This window comes from Globicephala melas, chromosome 20 (assembly GCF_963455315.2).
Source record: "Globicephala melas chromosome 20, mGloMel1.2, whole genome shotgun sequence".
Lineage (NCBI taxonomy): Eukaryota > Metazoa > Chordata > Mammalia > Artiodactyla > Delphinidae > Globicephala > Globicephala melas.
The window spans coordinates 35,656,846-35,675,489 of record NC_083333.1 but is presented as its reverse complement, the minus strand read 5'-3'; the positions used below and the strand labels follow the sequence as shown (position 1 = coordinate 35,675,489).

Here is an 18,644-nt window from a genome sequence, read left to right as displayed (position 1 = left end):
TGCCTGGGGATCCGGCGGCAGAGGTGGCCACATGCCGGGAAGCGCTCAGAGCCAGAACCCTCCCCGCTTATTACGCGCCCGGTGTGGGCACAGCGAGGGGCAGGACCTCAGCATCAGAGACCATCGAGAGCCGGGAGGCGGGAGGCCAAGGGGCCCCTCCAGCCGCCTTCCCAAACTCCAGCCCCAAAGTAGCCGGCGGGGAACCGCGCCAGCCCGCGCGCCCGCCGAGCCTTGGGTGACTGACGGGAGGTGGGAATGTGGGCGGAGCCTCAAGCGCGAGCTGTGATTGGAGCGACCCACACCTCCCAGGGAGAGAGGGAGGGCAAGCCTGCGAGGGATGCGCAGAGGAGGGTGCTCAGAGACCTCTATGTGATTGGCTAGCAGCGGAGTGAACCGGGAGCTGTTTCAATGATTGGCAGGCGGTAGACAGCCCTCGGAAACTGCCTTGGCTTCGCCTATTGGCATCCTGAGAGAGTAGGCGGGATTGGTTCATCAAGTGGTGCTGATGATTAGCTGGCGGCTGAGAGTTAGGATGTTGGAGAGAGAGCCGGGGCGGGGGGAGGAGGGGTGGCGGGGGCAGCGACTTCCTCCTTGGTATTGGCTGGTGAAGTGAGTGGGGGGTGGTACCAAGGTCCAGCGACTGCCTAGGATTGGCGGGTGCTGGGGTGAGTGACAGACAAGGGGGCGAGCTGCGCGACCAGCGGTTTGTTTTTCGGAGCGTTCCTGAGGTGGAGAACGGCGGCCGGACCGAGCGACTGCGGGACTGAGGGACTGGCGGTCGGGCGGGCCGAGCGGCGCCGCCGAGGCCGGGCTGGGCCGAGCCGAGGAGCGCCGGGGATGTAGCGGGCCACCCTGCCCATGCCACAGCGCCCGGCTGCGGGCGGAGCCGGAGCCGGAGCCTGGGGAGGCGGCGGGGGCCCTGAGCGCAGCCCGCGCCCCCTGCGCGGAGCCAGGCCCGCTGCCGTCCCCGCCGCCCGGGCCCCCGGCATGCAGCCCCGGCTGCGGAGGTGACACTCGGGCCCAAGACGCCGCCGCCGCCATCGCCACCATGGGTGAGTGTCGCCACCGCCCCGGCCTGTGCCCGCGCTGCTTCGCGTTGCCCCGCCCCGGACTGAGGGGAGGAGGACCCTGGGCCGCCGCCTGACAGGCATGGACAGCCAGCCGGGCCGGGACTGCGGACCGCCGGCGCCCGCCCGCCCGCCCTGCTCGCGGCTTAGCGGCTCCGCGGCCCGGGCGGGGGTTCTGGCTTCTCGGCCCGCCGGGGCGGCCCCGGCCGACGGAGCCCACTCGGCAGCCTCCTTCCGGGCCGCGCGGCCGGCGCATCCCAAAGAAGCGGCGGCGGGTCGAGGGCCCATGCTCGGCGGGGCAGCCCGCTCCGGGCCGAGCGAGCCGGACCGCGAGCCCGAGGGCGGGGGAGCGCGAGCGCAGTGTGGGGCCCGGGCTGGAGGCTGGTGCAGGCCCAGCTGCTGTTGTGTCTTTTCCTTGATTTGCTTTTTTTTCCTGCCTGTGTCATTTCCTTCCCTTTGCTCACACAGGCTGGCCTGTGAGAGTTCCCGGGGCTTGCTCTCGAGCCCTGTGCGTGCCCCAGCGCAGGGGGGAGGGCGTGCAGGGAGATAGGTTGGGAGGTGATTAAAACGGCAATCACTGTTATCAACCGCGCGGTTGAGAAATGCGAGCTGCGCGCAGATTGCTGGAGGTTAGGAATTGGTCGCGGGCTGCCACTTATAATACACATCCTACCTTTCGAAAAATCTAGTAGTGTTTTACATCCATTATTTTAATCTAACTGTATCCCTGAAATTATGTAACTTTTGAAAGAGAGAAACATTCACTACACAAAAGAATCTCTATGAAATCATTTCCTTTTTAATCGATATTTGTAACTTCTGTTGTGAAGATGTAATCTAAGAAAAGCTTTTAATGTCTTCCACACGCAGCATTTGAACTGAATTATATTTCATGTCCTTTTTGGTAATTTACCAAATGACTATTGGACTAGATTAAGTAGCAAATAACATTTTAGATGTACTTTGCTTCTCTTGTTGGATCAGTTATTTTGATACTGTTGTTTGCAATGGCAAGTTTTGTAAAATATTTGGTATTGTCATAAATAATCAAGGGGTAAAAGTCAGTAAAAAGATCATTTGCACGACCATTGATTGCGTCTGTGAAGAGGGAACGTTAATATTTGATTTGCCCTATAGCAAGGTCAAGTCGTTTCTGTAGGGGGTTAAATGTTTGCTGTGTCACATGGGGCAGATATTCTTTTGCGGCCCATCTTTACACTCTGGCTTTGAATGAATTACCTTGTTCTATTCCATACTGCCCCTCATACAGTAAGAGATGGGTTTGTTCATTTGTTGGGCTTACTGTTTCCTTCCCATGCTTGCTTTTCTGGGAAAAGTCTGTGACAGTAAGCAGAAAAGGAACCCAGTGAGGCCTGGTATTTAAATACATAATTCACCAAATACTCATTGAACATTTACTATAAATGGGGAACATAATTCTTCTTGTCCTCCCCAGGTTTCATACATTTATTTTGTGTTCTGGAATTTGATGATTGAACTAAATCTTTGAATTGATTTGTGAGCCTACACTTGCTATAATCTTTCTAAGTCTTTCCTTTTTGTCCTGCGGGGACAGTCTTAAGTCCCAAAGGGTAGTGTGAAATACTTGAGGGTGTGCAGACCTACTTCCCACTTTCTCAACTGCTAAATCAGTTAGTGTGTCCAGATGCGTTGACTACATTGCATCCCTAGAAATAAAATAGATGTCAGCCTGTTTTCACATTTCAAGATATTTTCAGGGGCTTCCCTGGTGGTGCAGTGGTTGAGAGTCCGCCTGCCGATGCAGGGGATGCGGGTTCGTGCCCCGGTCCGGGAGGATCCCACATGCCGTGGAGCGGCTGGACCCGTGAGCCATGGCCGCTGAGCCTGTGTGTCCGGAGCCTGTGCTCTGCAACGGGAGAGGCCACAACAGTGAGAGGCCCATGTACTGCAAAAAAAAAAAAAAAAAAAAAATTCAAAAAGTTTAAGTGTGTGAGTATATGGAGAGACAATAATGAGGAGGAAAGGAACTATATAGGTAGGGTCCAGAGCCCCAAATGAAAAAGGACCAAAAATTCAGTGTCTTCTCATTTGTCCCCATGTCAGGTTTTACATGAAGAAAGTGAGACAGTGAGGGGAGAATTAACTTGCCTGGTGGTTGCAGTATATTAGGCAAGCTGATTTAAGAACCACTGCCTGGCTTTCTTCAGCACTCTCCCCTCATACCATTCTCGGTTTCCTTTTAGTAGATGACCTTGACGTGCAATTAGAGCTGATAACGAATTCTCTTAGAACCTGGCCTTTAGTTTGCTTTGTATAGGGCTCAGCAAGCATGTATGTACAAACACACACACAGAGTCTCTCTTAAATACTAGTTTCCATTTTGGTGACATAAATGATGAAAAATCAAATTCCCAGGTTAGTATGCTTTAGTTGCTGCATGCAGTCCTAAATAAATTCAAGGAGTAATAAGAGAGAAGCATAGACTTATTAATATTTTTATTATACTTGTTAAACTCCAGCCCAGTGAGGAAAGGACTAAAACTAATTTGAGTTCCTGCCCTTCAGGTTCCTTGGTTAATAGTCATATTTTCCTGAGCTGTTCTAAGCCCCAGACTCAAGCTTGTTTGACAACTTGGGTTGGTAATGAAAAGAGGTCAGATTTTGTATTGGCTGTTAGCGCCAGTAAATTTCTAGTGGAAATTACACTTATCCTTGTAAATAATAGGAAATAGTCTTTTTTTTTTTTTTTGGCTTTGATACTATGTGGTTATAAAGAAAAATTTGGGCTTGACTGGTCATTTTTTCTTGGTCACACCAAAATTCTCTCCTAGTTTTAGTAATTATAGTGGCACATGCTGTTAATAACACCTAAGATTAATTTACTAGTGTTTATTTGGACTCTATAAATGCAATCTAAAATTTAGTGGGAAGTATTACTGAAAACTATGCAACAACTTGGAAATGTTACTGGAAACGATCATGAACTGAGTATAGGATTTAGGATGTTGTGGTTCTGGTTTGATAACTTGGTTTGAAGTCAGAATCGTTGTGATTTACAGATGCCTTGTGTCTCTAGGGTTTCAAGTCTGTTGGGAGCTCCCAATTAGACCAAGCTAGAATCTGACCACCTGTGTATACTCTAAATAGTTAGCAACTGTTTTGATTGAAATTGGGATCACAGTTTAATGAATCAACATGGCTATGTCACGACTAGATTTCTGATACTTTACAAAATGATGATTGGTTTTTAAAACTGAATTTTAGGCATTTGTAAAAAGTATCAGTCCAACTTAGCATTACTTAGGGGAATACATAGAGGAAGAAGCAGTTTTCTTGGTTCTGACTATGTAAGCTATCCATTTTTTCTTTGCCCATTTATTGAGCATCTCTTATGTGTCAGATATAGTGTTAGGCCCTGTACATACATGTATCCTGTGTTTAAGAACTTACAGTTAGGTGAGGTGAACCAAAAACATGAAAACAAATCAGTACAATGAGGTGTTATAGGTACTTCATCAAAACTGTAAAGGTACATAGGAGGGAGAGATCAGTTCTGTAGTTTTGGGATTGACATACATTATCCTATAGTCCTCAGACCTGTAAGGTCAATTTCATTAACCATTAAAATAAAATATGATGGTGATATATTGATTTTTACGAGGAAGCAATAGCTTACTTTGTAATATGTATTTTTTAATTTTAAGTCATCAGTTAATATTGAAGGGCAGTTATATCCCAGAAACAGAAAAATAAACACCAGAATTTGACTTTGAGATTTAGCGAAGATTCAACCAGGGCCTTGAAGGAAAAAGGAAAAATGTTTCTTGTGAATTGAGGATCAGACCTTTTTGCTTATACTTACTATGAAATGATGTTTGCCCAGGTATGGAGAGGGTGGAGGCAGTGTGAGTATGTAACATGTCATGAACAGTAAGATAGTAAAATCTGACTCACAGACACTCTGAAGCACAGGATCTCCTGAGTGAGCAGTGTGATCAGATGATCTGGCAGAGTTGGGTAGAGCAAGGTGAAGAAGTAGTTTGTTAAATGAAAACAAAGATTAAATTTGGGGGTTGTATATATGGAAAAGAGTGAGTGTCTGGCATCATGCAGGACAACAATGTTTATCGAAGGACATGTTGCTTCTGGAAACTTTTCTGGGTTTTAAGCCAAGGGAATTTGTAAATGGGAGTGCCTTAGGACCCTGCTTTTAGATAGAAGTAATAGCTCAGTCTGGAAGAGTGACTTCCTGCTGGGACTAATGAGAGAGAAGTGTGTTGCCTGGCAGCCCCCATGCCTTAGGTCAGGGTATGGGGAGAAGGAAAAGTACACGCCGCTGGATAATTATGGATAGCTGTCTGCTTGAGACTGCTGAAGAGCTTCCGCTTTTTAAGCCTGAACTGTAAACCTTGTTTCATAGATTCCTTCTTTTCTTTTTCTATGAATATTCCTCACCCCTAGATCCTTGACCTCCTAATCTCTAGAGTTAACTTCTTCCTCTGTGCTTCTTTCTGGTAGCTTTTAAGTGTGTCAGACCACCCCCATCCTTCGGAAATCTTTTCAAGGTTATATAGCATACTATTACCTCTGCCTCAGCTTGTTCACGTGTAAAGTTCATAAGTGAATTGTTGATTTCCACTACTTCCAATTTTCTTTTAATCTCCAGCTTCTCTATTCCCTGTAAAATTGTTTCTGCCTCTACTACCCTATTGGACCTGCCTGGCCTCTGCGTGCCCCTGCTATTCTTTGGTCTGAGCTTCTGTGGTGTCACCCTTGTTTTTTCCCAATCCTCTTAAAGCCTTCTGTGCCAGCACACCTTCTTCCTACTCTACTTGATGGCATTACTATTCACTGAGGATCAGTCCCTGACCTTTTCTTTTCCTCCACCACTCGCTTGCTTTCATGTCCTTCTCTCAGTTTATTTGTAAAGCTCTCTTGCATAGCTGGTACAACTTGCTTTTCTGGAAAACTCTTTATTCTGTAAAATCATCTATATAATCTCTTGCTACTCACACTGTAAAAAAATTTTTTTACACATGTGTTTATGTATTCTGGTTTGTTTCTTGTCTAATTCAGTCTCTTTATTTGTGTAACCTTGTATTTGTGTGTTTTGTCTTTTTACCCCTAGAGTTTGAATACCTTAAAGTATCTTTCAAAACTGTCTAATGTATAATACATGATAGGTATTCAGTAAATGGTTATTGTTAATGATTAATAAAAATTCAGAAATACAATTAAATATTAGGATAGATGGTGGCCTCCATTAACCTTTTCTCCATTGCTAATAATAATAGCCAGCATTTTTTTCAACATTAACCTTTTCTCCATTACTAAAAATAATAGCCAGCATTTTTTCCATCATTACTAAGTGTTAGGTAGCGTGAGGAATAATTTGTAAGGTTTTTTGTTTGTTTGTTTTTTCCCTTAAGTTTCACAGCAGCTCTGTGTAATGATACTTTTATTATCTCCATTTTACAGATGAGGAAATTGAGGTTTAGGGAGAATAAGTAATTTGTTTAAGGCCTCTTAAAGCCAGGTCTTTCTGACTCCAAAGTCCATATAACTGACTACTGCACTCTAAGAAAGCTGCTATTTGTTTTTAAAAGGTTTGTTTGTTTGTTTTTATTTTTTAAGGAAAGAGTACGATAGCACAGATAATTCAGTTAAAATCCCAATCCAGGAAGAAATGCCTAAAAGAACCACTCGATTTGCTTCCTGTCTTTATCCATGTCCTCAGTTTGAAGTATCAGTTTAAGAACCAGGGCTTCCCTGGTGGTGCAGTGGTTAGGAATCCGCCTGCCAATGTAGGGGACACGGGTTCGAGCCCTGTTCTGGGAAGATCCCACACGCTAAGCCCGTGCGCCACAACTCCTGAGCCTGTGCACCTAGAGCCCATGCTGCGCAACAAGAGAAGCCACTGCAGTGAGAAGCCTGCACACCACAACGAAGAGTAGCCCCCACTTGCCGCAACTAGAGAAAGCTCGCGCACAGCAACGAAGACCCAACACAGCCAAAAATAACTAAATAAATTTATTTTTTAAAAAAAGAACCCGTTTGCCTCTAGAAATATATGCAACTTTGACACAAAATCAGATTCTATTACTTTGTTTCACTTGGGTCAGTTGCCCCAGATTTCAAGAGATAGAACCAAACCATTCCTCTAGTGTGTTCGCACCACTGGAACTACCAAACAAGTTCTTATCCATTAAGTAATGCCAGGAATTGGTTAGCTTCCTGGAAACAGAATTTGTCAACCTGATAAACCAGCTCTTATAATAGCATCATCTTATACAGAATTAGAAACAATTTCTTTGGTCATACTTGTCATGGATTTGACTTGGAAAGCATGTGCGTGTGTCTGTGTGTGTATATTCACATCCATCTTGTTTCAGTATCTGAGTTGAGACAACTGAAGTTCTCAATTCTAAGGCTGGTTACCTTGATACTGAAAACTATATGCATTCTGCTGTTAGGACTATCACTGGATGCTCCTCAGAAAACACCCACCTAGTCATAATCATAATGACCCCAATTTACTGTTACAGTTGGCCCAATAAATTTATACATATATAATATTTAATGATATATAAGCCAATTTAATATATAAGCCTATATATATATGTTATACATATATATAATCTAGTCATCCTAGCTTAGATGTTATGCTCTAGTTTTAAAATCTTGGTTGGGAGGTTAAAAAACAAAACAAAAACCAAGCAAGTTCCCTTTAAGGAGCCTACAGGTAAATTGTGAGAAAGTATAAAATAATTGATGGGATGTATGTGTTTTAATTTTTTTTTTTTTTTTTTTGCGGTACGCGGGCCTCTCACTGTTGTGGCCTCCCCCCTTGCGGAGCACAGGCTCCGGACGCGCAGGCTCAGCGGCCATGGCTCACGGGCCCAGCCGCTCCGCGGCATGTGGGATCCTCCCAGACCGGGGCACGGACCCGTGTCCCCTGCATCGGCAGGCGGACTCTCAACCACTGCGCCACCAGGGAAGCCCTGTGTTTTAATTTTGACAGATGTCTTTCTGTAGACACCCACTTCCTCATTCGTTATCTCATTTACCTCATCCTTTTCATACTACAACTATATCACTCTCATACTTTTGTATATATTTTGAAGTGGAATTAGTTGGGAAGCTACTCTACTGGTGTTTTTCCTTCAAGTCTTAAATCTAATTTTACTTTTCTGAGCAGACAAAAATCTCTTCAGGGGCACCCTTCTCCTTCCTTTGCTGCATCTCCTCAGAGGGCATGTAGGGCACCCAAGCAGATTTGGTTTAGGAAGAGGGGAGAGGCAACTAACGCCGCTTTACTTCCTATACTCCATGCTGCTCTTTCCTTTCCACAGGATATTAGAGTATTTTCAAGGGACAGTGATAAAGCGCAGAAGATAGGCACACTCTGTGGGTGGAGTCTTGTACTTCTTTTAAGGTGTGCCCCAAGTCCCTAAGTGACTAATTTGTCACTAAAGCAAGTGTAACAGCTCATTCCTCATGTTTCTTTGCAGATCAGCAGATTTATTTTCAACTCCCCAGTGCTATTTGAGTAGACAAGGATCTCTTGAAGGGCCTAGGAGGATTTTGCAAAACATGGAATTGGGCTGGTTTAAGTTCTGGGTTTTGGCCAGTTGTCTTCATTGCATGAGAACTGTAGTGATCTATGCTATGTCAAGAAAGGGGGATTAAAAGTAATACCAGTAAGGCAGAGACAATGCATTGCTTGGTCAGTTAGGGAAGAAAAACAATAGAACTGCCTTTTGACTTCCCTGTGGGAAGCAGAAGGCCTATAAAATTGTAAAGAGTTGGGAGGGGGCATTCAGAGGCTAGGCTTGTAAAACAACATTTGTTCAAAGCAGCGACCTGAGGTCCTTGTTTGGTACCTTTTAAATATGCTCTCCTGTGTATGATAGTTTAGGAATAAGTCTGACTGACTATGTCCCATAATCAGCTCTCCATGAATTCATCTTTTCACTCAGTACCCTACTACACTGTGCTTTGTTGTTCTTCACTCCAACTCTTCATCTATTATTCCTGGTTGAGTTTCTCTGGCACTGGAAGAATTGGTCTGTTTGAACACCTCCCTTACCCCCAGTGAACTGGTAGATATTGCTGCCAGAAATCTGATTGGAGAGCTGTTAAGAATCCATTAAAATTCAAATTGCCGTAGTCTGACCTCAGTTATCTACTTTTCACAGATAACAAATTCATGAGATTATAGTTACAGGGTCTCTCACCTGGGCAGAACTCCCTGAGTGTTAGTTATATAATTTGTGAAAGTACTTCTGTGGTCTGTATTAAAGTACCTTAGCCCATGTGCTCTCTTTCTTTGCAGACGAACAGGAGGCATTGAACTCAATCATGAAGGATCTGGTGGCCCTCCAGATGAGCCGACGTCCCCGGGTGCCTGGATATGAGACCATGAAGAACAAAGAAACGGGTCACCCAAATAGGCAGGTGTGTGCGGCCATGGCTGTTAACTAAATTTGTTGGGGAGGGGTTTTCAGGTGGCAAATATGTGAGAAGCCAATGATACTCTGATACAGGCTTGAATGCTATTGGTCCCTTCCCTTAAGTCTGTTAAATGGTAAGTGATATGTACTAACCAGGTGTGGGTTGTGATCTGGAGTCCCAATGCCTTGTGCATCTCACCTTGTAAATACTGTTTCATCTTTGGAGAGTTAGAATAATTTCTTCACTAATTATGGGGACAGTATTCATATACTTTTTCCTTTACTGATCATTTGGCAAATATTTTATCCAGATTCACGATCCCTAATTCAGAAACTTTTTAGCTATCTTACAGTATATACTCAGAAAAAATTAATTAATTTTAGTATTGGTTTATTTAAAATGTAGTTAGGAAGGGAAATTTATTTAATAAAACATATATATTCTGAAAGTAACAATGAGTGATTTTGTTATTGTTGTTTACAGTTGTTTCCCCCCATTAACTCAGGTAGTTGAGAGTGCCTGTTTTATTGAGAGTTGTGTGCTTCTTTAGGAAAACAGCTTCTATTTTGTTAACATTTAAAGTTGTGTGCTGTTGAGAACCTTCTTCTCGCCTCCAGTGTCACTGACCTCCCTGTTGCCTAGGCCCTTTGGCCCACAGAGAGGTGTGAGTGACGGGGAGCTTTCCTTCCTGGTGGGTATCAGATGGCCAAGTTTGGTGTGTTTGATGATATCCTTCCTTGTGGTTCTCTTCGTTATCAGCTAATCTTCTCTCTTCTCATTTGCACCTTGTCTACCAATTCTTCAGAAGTGCTCTTGGTTCCTGGAGAAAGTATAAGGGGCTAGAACTTCTTCTGTCTGAGGTTGGCTAGATATAGCCTCCCAGAGTATTTCCTGCCTTTAGGAAAACTAGGGACCCGAAGTCCTTTTGTTTCAGTTGTAACATAAGGAATAGTTTAGAAAGCTGCTTTTATTTTTTGTGTTTACCTTACAGAACTAGGGGAACAACAGAATAGGGCCCATTCTTGTACTGTTGTACATTATTCTAATTGTGTGGGTTCTCACTTGCTGTAACTCACTTCTATTCAAAGCTGCTTTTGGAAGGAGCATTTTACCAGAAGTGAATCCCCTCCCCCAGGCTTGAGCCTAATGACCTCACTTTCCTTCCTGTCTTCCTATGTAGAGTGTGCTTGTTAACGCCGCTCCAGTCAGCTGATCTTTCTCCAAATGGGACTATTAGTGTGGATGTCAGTTAGTAGGTGAAAAGGGGAAGCTTTCTTGAGTTGGAAGACCTAAATGGACTCTGCGGAGAAGAGGCGGGGTGGAGTGGTCTCTGATCATTCCTTGAAGGGAGATTACCTTTTAGGAATCCTGTTTAGGCCTAAGAGCTATTATAAGAAAAATCCTGATCTTTTACCATGCCTGCTGCTGTGTTATTGGGGTGAAGGCAGTGGTTATGAAGGTAGAAGCCTGTGAAAAGGATTGACTAGTATAGAGGAAATAATCTTAACAAGCGGTACTAGCTCTTTGGACCCACGGTTTACTTGAATATCGTCAAACTTTTTCTGTTGCATGAAGGATACAAATTATTAACCTCAGTTTTTTTGCTTTTAAAGAAAAAACACAACAGCAGCAGCTCAGCCCTTCTGAACAGCCCCACAGTAACTACAAGCTCATGTGCAGGGGCCAGTGAGAAAAAGAAATTTTTGGTAAGGAACAAAATTACCCGTTAAAGCTAAAATGTGCTTTTAAATCTACTAGTGCTGGAAGAGTGTGGAATTCATTTCCTGGACAAATTGTTTTAGTGGATTTGCAGGGAGCACTGGTTACTCATTACCTGTGTGCTGTCACCATTTCTCACAACAGTATTATTCATAAGCAACCTCTGTCAGTGCTGTCCAGTAAACTTCTGTGATGATGGAAATGTTCTATATTTGTACTGCCCAGTGTAGTTGAGGAACTGAATTTAAAATTTTATTTAATTTTAATTAATTTAAATTTAAATAGCTACATATGGCTAATGGCTATTGTCTTGGATAGCACAACTTTATATACTGTATAAGGGACTATTGATTTGTTGGGCAAGAAATTAAGTACATGCTTGGAGATGTGCACATCTCCTTGGTACATTCGTTCCACCACACAGGTCATGAGTTTCTATGCATTGTGATAATCTCATCAGTGGGAATCCCAGCTAAGCGTCTATTCCAGGGGGCATGGGGATCTGGGGGGAATATGAAGCTTGGAACTAGCATGGCTGTTTAGAAGTTGAAGCTCAAAGTTTTATGCTAATATTGGGTAAAAGGGCAATGAAAACGTCAAAATAGCTTCCCCCTTAATAAAGTCAAGGTTGTAGAATGGTCTCTCCTGGGAAGTATAGCAGATGTTCAGCTTCTGACCAGGAGAAATAGTCTTCAGCAAAATCGTGAAAGCAGAAGGAGAGAGAGAGTCTCAGTGATTGCATTTCCAAGGAAGGATGGGGTGAGATGGGGATGGTGGGAACATTTAGGGGGAGAAGTGTTTACAGCTCAATGTAATGAAAAGAGCGCAGCCTGAGTCTTGAGATGTTAATAATCTGTTAATGTAGGACTTTACAGTTTACACAGTGAATTCCCTTTTTAAAAATTCTTGTTTTTGTTTGCTTGGGCCTAGGATAGGATTAAACGGTTTTCTCCAGTAGCAATTCTTCTGTCAGAAGGTCCATGCTTAGGAGGAGAAAGGACTGAAAGATCAAAACCTAATTTAAATGGCTAAGAGATGCCAAATTGGTCTAAGAAATGTCAAATTGGGCTAAAGATTCAAATTGCAGAGTCCCAGTTGAAAGTACCCGAGTGTTTTGGCCACCAGGAAAGGTGGTTTGTTCAGGGATGGAATGATGTTGGCAGAGGCAAGCAGCGCCTCAGAGTGAGAATGGCAGTGCTGAGATTGGCATAGCCTCATGGGGCTCAAGCTTGGCACAGCAAGGAATGCCACGGGAGCTGGGGGTTCACTGACAGAATCGTTTGGGGGCTGAGGCCTGGAAGAACGGGAAATCATAATTTAATACCTCTGCTTGGCAAGACTTCAGATACCCTCTTCCCTGAGTAAACAAGCTAGGCAACTAATTGAAAAAGAGAATACATTTGAGAAAAACTGAGCATTCTGAGCAGCTACGGAAGTACAGGGGTATGAGGCGCTTGGTTATTCAACTATTTGCTAAGAGTTAGGATCTGTGCTCTCTGTATTCTCCCACCTGGACATTAGGTCCCTGGAAGCCTACAGCCGGTTAGAGCTGGCTGCATGTTCTTAGACATGTGTGGCACATCCTCAGCTGGGGCCTGTGGCTGGTTTTATAGGCCATGAAGGGCAGACCCTTTAGCAGTCATCAACTAACAGTGCTTTATCAACAGGTGCTATTTCTCTGTGAGGGCGACAGCTTAGTGTAGTGAAAGGAGCACTGGCCCAGAAGTCATTGAGTTGTTAATAATCCATTAACATGGATCTTACAGTTTAGAGAGTGCTTCCAACAACAACAGTTAACAGCAATAACAACAACTATAAGCTAAACTATAAGCATGTGTATAATACTTTAAAGTTTACAAAGTGCTTATGCAAAGATATTAAGTAGAGCCAGGAAGCAAACCCAGATCTTCTGACTCCCGGTCACAGTAATTTTACCATGTATAAGTCTGATAACCTTTTTAAACCTCAGTTTTTCCATCTGAAAATACAGGCCTAGTGTCTACCTCTGAAAGTTGTTGTAAGATCATAGACAGAATACAAAAGATTTTATACATTGTAAAACAAGGTACGGGTATAAAGTGGTAGTGACTACATCACTTCTGTTAATGTTCGGGCATTGTGGGTATGAGCGCTAGTGAAAGCATCTAACCAGAAGTATGCAGATTGTCATGGAACTGAAAGGGTTAAGGTTTTCTACCTTTATTGGACTGACATTACTATATATCAGATGGTCCTTTGCAGACTTAGGAAGCTAATCTGATATATGAAAGTCCCAGTAGAAGAAAAAATAGAATCCTTATTACCATGGATTCCTGTTTCCCTTGAATCTTATCACGGTGGTAGGTAGAGGCTTGAACAGAGCCCAGGGTCTGGGTCTGACCCTCCAGATGTTCACTAGTGGGTGCTTAAGAATGGAAAAGTTGCTTTCTTCATAGCAGCTGCTAGAAGGGCAGGCTCTTGGCTATTAGTTACAGAGGAGGAGAATTCTAGGAGCTGTTCCTCCGCAGGGTCAGTGATTGAACAGACTGTCTTTTGCTTTTACTGTGATAGACCTGACTCTTGAGGACTTCCTTTCTCTTTCATGGGTTGTTGATAAGATAGGCTGGCTAGTTTGAAAATAAAACATAATACAATATACAAGCCTCATATTCTATTTTATAAGAAGCTTCCTTTTTTGTGTGTGATAGTTTATTAACTAGCAGTAAATAACTAATACACTATTTCATCATTGATTTATTCAGATACTCACTGAGCCCCTGCTGCATGCCAGGCACAATGCTGGGACTGGGGATATAGAAAGAATTAGGGTAGGGAAGAAGGTTGCTTTATAATCACCTCTTCCACTGATCTCTTAGGACTTTCCTGAGTCACACAAATAAAATTATTTTTGTTGCTCTTTTCTTCTCATTATTTACTTTCTTTGGCAAAGTAAGGACTCCAGTGCCAGAGATGTGGGAGCCAAAGGTATATGGCAACTACAGGGAGGGGGAGCACTGCAGAGTCAGAGAGAGGGCACCGGAGACACGGGCTGGCCGGGGCCTCTGCCATGTCAGAGGTTCATAAGCCTTTGTTTAATAAAGGTTGTTTTGAATTCTTGGGAGTCTTCTTGGGTTACATATCCGGTTGTTGAGTTCAAACTTTGAGAAGGTCACGTCTGCTTAAGTTTGGTAGCGTTGGTTACTCCTATTGCCCCCTGAGTTCCCAAATCCGTAGCCCCGCCTGGAGGCCTGCAGCCAGGCCTGGGCGCGCTCTCACCCTTCCTTTCGCCAGGTTAGCTCTGGTGGGCAGGGGACTTGAACCTGCCTAGACCGGAATTTTTGTACTGGCACTTCTTTCTCAGCAGCAGCACCTCTCCATTCAGTTCAACATGGGCCTATACTCAACCTTCTTAGACAAAGAAATATCAGTTATATTCCCTGTACCCTAGGAATCATGCAGTCTTACGAGAAATGAGAAATATGTAAAAAAAAAAAAAAAGAAAAGAAACTAAGGTACTATGTGACTATGCCTAAATATATGGTACAGATACTGAGAGCCACAGGAAGCCAGGAAAGTAAAAGACGAACTTGGGCCGAAGGAGTTATGGAGTCATTTCTGGAGGGGGTGGCACTGGAGCCAGGCAGTGAAGGATGTATAAGAGTTTAGTTAGGTGGAAAGGAGGAAGTGTGGCACTCCAGGTTGGGAAGCTGAATTATTAAAGGCCTAGGGGAAGGAATGAATATGGCATATTTCAGGAAATAGGGTGGGCATTGATCTGGCTGGAGAGAGGGTTCCCTTTGAGAACAAACGGTGTGGGATGATTAGGTAAACTGAGTGAGCTTACATTCCAGAGGGCTTTGAATGACAGTAAAGAACTTAGACTTTATTCCATAGGTCATGGGTATCACTGATTACTTTTTGAACAAAGAAGGGGTGTGGTGAAAGTGGTGGTTAAGATGACTGAAACTGTGTAGGAATGTAGAATGTGCTGGAAGGGGGGAGCTGAGAAGTACAGAGGCTGCTTCAGGAATTCAGGAGGGGAAAGGGGCTCCGAGAGTGACAACTGAGAGAATGGGAAGCAGAGTCTCATACTGGAGTCCCTGGAGGGGAGAATTGGAACTTGCTGTCTGGCTGTGAGAAAGGGAAAAGAAGGAAAGAATCAAGCAGAACTCAGAGGTTTGAGCCTGTAGCCAGTATTAGAAATGGCAACACTGAGAAGGGGGACTAGTTCGGGAGGGTAGTTGATGCAGACACACATGGCTAGGTTGAGTTTGCGACTACAGTGAAATACTCTGAGAGGTATGTGTGTATATTGCTTTTGCAGGTAGACAATCCCTTATCTGCAACTCTAAAATCCAAAGAGTACTGCAAACTAAAAGATGTTTTTAAAATTTTATTTCTTTATTTTTAAATTTGCAGCAAATTCATTTGGCAACAAAACTTGGCCTGAATGGACACAGGGCCATTTACAGTCTTTATTTATTTGACTAATTGTGAATATTCATACTTTTCAATACAAAAACTAGCTTTTGCTCTTAACAGGTAAACCCTAAATCTTAGTGACTGTACAGATACGGCCAGCACAGGGAAGGGGGGACAGTGTTCCCCACAGTCACTTAAGGACCCTGATTGAAGGTGGCTCCATTGACCTGGCACACGTGGCTGCCAGGGAAGAGAGTGTAGAACTCAACTTTGTTCCCAGCTGCTGGTCAGAAGTAGTTACAAAATCCCAAACTAACTTCAGGAGAGGCTAAGCAGCGCAGAGGGGTGCACGGAATGCCTGTGAGCGTTCTGCTGTGCCGTGGAGTGCTGCCCAGACACCTTCCCCCTGGAGGGGCATCACTTAACATACAGAACACGTACCACTACCTCTCTAAATCCAAAAGTGCTTTCTGAGACACTTTCGGCCCCAAGGGTTTTGGCTAAAGGACCTGTATTACCATTTTTTGAGCACTTATTATGTGTCAGGAACTTTTCTCATATCTTTATCCAGTTATTTCATTTAAGTATTTTGATAACTCCATGAGATAGATACTGTCACTATTTTCACTTTTCAGATGAGGAAACTGAGTCACAGAGAGATTAGTTCAAGGTTACAACAAGGAGGTTATAGAGCCAGGATTTGAAGCCAGACAGTTTGACTCTAGTGCTGCATTCCTAACAATGACTTATCTGCCTTATATCTGTGGCAGACAGATGAGGTTTCGCTTGAGAAATTGGGGCTGGACATAGAGATTTGGGAATCTTCTATTTATAGGTTGCCTGATTTTTTAATTCCTGCCAAGGGGAAGATGTGAGAAGAGGGAGAGAAATCCAGAGGCCAAAAGTCCAAACATTGAGGCACAGTTACATGTTGGGGGAGGGGTGTGAGAAGGCATGAGGAAGAGGAACCAGCAAAGAAGCAGAAGTGGTTAGAGTGGTGGCAGGTTCCCTGGCTTGGGACAGAGTCACAGAGGCAAGAGGAGAGAACCTTATGACAGAGGACGCCGCTACCAGTGCGAAATGCCTCGGAGGGGCAAGGAGGATGGTGGGCAGGAAGGAATTGAATCTAGTTAGCTGTATCTGAACTTCCTTATCCATGGCTTATTCTAGTCAGCCTGACAGGGGTCACTCAGATTTAGGAACTTGGCAGATTTGGGCACACCATGTGGTACATGGAAGCCTGCATCCTGCTCTGGAAAGGCTGTAGCCACATCAGACAAGGGATTCAGAAGGCTAGGCATCTTTGTTTACACTGCTTACTAATCACAGGCTAGGTTAGTCTTGAGTGGGAGTGATTTGTGGTTTGAGGCAAAAGTTTAATTCCCTTTCTCACTAAATTCAAGTAGAATAGTATTTGGATTGTGGCCCATCATGAAATAAATTTAGTTCCTTCAGTCCCACAAAGGGACAGAGGGGATTCCTTCATAGGTGCATCTAAATATAATGTCCCAGTTTAGAATGAGAGCTATTGTTATGTGTTTTTATGTTATGTGTTTTTTATTACTATAAAAAATTAGATAAAAATCAACAGAGGAATAATTTTTTTTTAATCAACAGGAAAAAAGGGAAATCTGAATAAACTATGGGCTTTATTTAGCACATCAATATTGTTTAATTAGTTGTAACAAAAAGCAATGTACCATACTAATGTTACTGATAGGGGAAACTGGGGGTGGAGGGGGGAGAAGGGTATATGGACACTCTGCTCTATCTGCTCAACTTTTCTGTAACTCTAAAGCTGTTCTAAAAATAGAATCGATTAATAAAATATAATAATAATGAGTGCTACACCAAGGTGTGCTGGGCTGTGAGCAGGAGGAAGTGAAAGGAGTGGTAACCCAGCTGCAGGGACAGACAGGGCTGCAAACTGCGGTGAGCACTTGGGATACTCCAGAGCTAGTTGTGGAACCAGACAGCATGGGAAGCTGGAGACAGCATGTCAGATGCGGCAGCGTGTTGCAGGCACTGTGCTTCGGAAGGCCTTGCCACGGGAGCTGCTTAGTAGTTCAGGGGAAGGAGAAAAAGAAGACAGTGAAAACACTGCTGTCACTCATGCAAACCTTGAAGCCCCATGATAACTTCCTCTGCAGCAGTGCCTCACCTTTCTGCTTGTGTGCTCATGTTCACACGCGCATGTGCACACATACACACACAGTCTCTCTCACCTGGAATGCACACCAGAGGGGGCACACTGCCTTTCCATGCCACCTCCTCCATCTCCACCTACGCACAGCCTCAGCTAGAGCCTCCCCTACTGGTTCCCCAGGCCCCATAGCTTCCTGCATGATCGCTACCCTGGTCTCCTGATGCTGGCTCCATTATTATTACTCCATCTTCTCCATGAGTTCTGAAAAGGTCTCAAAAGATCCTTTGATAGTTTCCTTCTTTCAGTGCTCCCATTGAAGCCCTGCATCTGTGAGTAAAATAAACCTCCCTTGCCTGTGTGACACTTAAGTTATACCATATCTGAGCTTCTTTTAAAGCATTATAATCTTGAGAGAACTTGTTTAACTTCATTGTAAATTAGGTTCTCCTGTAAAGTAGACACAATAATAGTACCTGTTGTGAGGGTTAGTTTAATTGATACATGTAACATGCTTAGAACAAGGCTTAGTATATAGTAAATCCTCAGTAAATGTTAACTGTTGTCATATTATTAGTAATGGGATCAAGTGGCCCATATGTTACATCAAAGGATGAAAGGACTGTATCAGGGCTGTATTTTGAAAAGTTGTCACATCACAGGCCTACTCCTCAGGGGAGCTTTGCTGTCCACTGTTTAGTATGTGAGCTTTTCAGGGTCATGAAGCTCTTTGAGCTTCCATTTCCCTGTCTTTAAAATAGTGAGTTAGAGGCTGTATTCTTATATTTTAATTCATTGACTCTCAAGGTGTGTTCTAGGACCCCTAGGAAGTTCTCAAGAACCTTTCGAGGGTCCATCAGGTCAAAACTATTTTCATA

General features: G+C 43.8%; 1 protein-coding gene across 2 annotated transcripts in view; it reads left to right on the top strand.

The window, feature by feature from the left end:
- The first annotated feature begins 701 nt into the window (after window positions 1-701).
- Window positions 702-18,644, top strand: part of MAP3K3 (mitogen-activated protein kinase kinase kinase 3) — a 62,349-nt gene continuing 44,406 nt past the window's right edge. Inside the window, exons 1-3 of one of the 2 annotated variants that reach the window (XM_030843422.3) lie at window positions 702-1,052; window positions 9,385-9,506; window positions 11,117-11,209. In XM_030843422.3, coding sequence (XP_030699282.1) covers window positions 1,049-1,052; window positions 9,385-9,506; window positions 11,117-11,209 — 219 coding nt within the window. In that variant the 5' untranslated portion in view covers window positions 702-1,048. The remainder of the gene's footprint in view (window positions 1,053-9,384; window positions 9,507-11,116; window positions 11,210-18,644) is intronic. The other variant, XM_030843425.3, reaches the window with a different exon arrangement.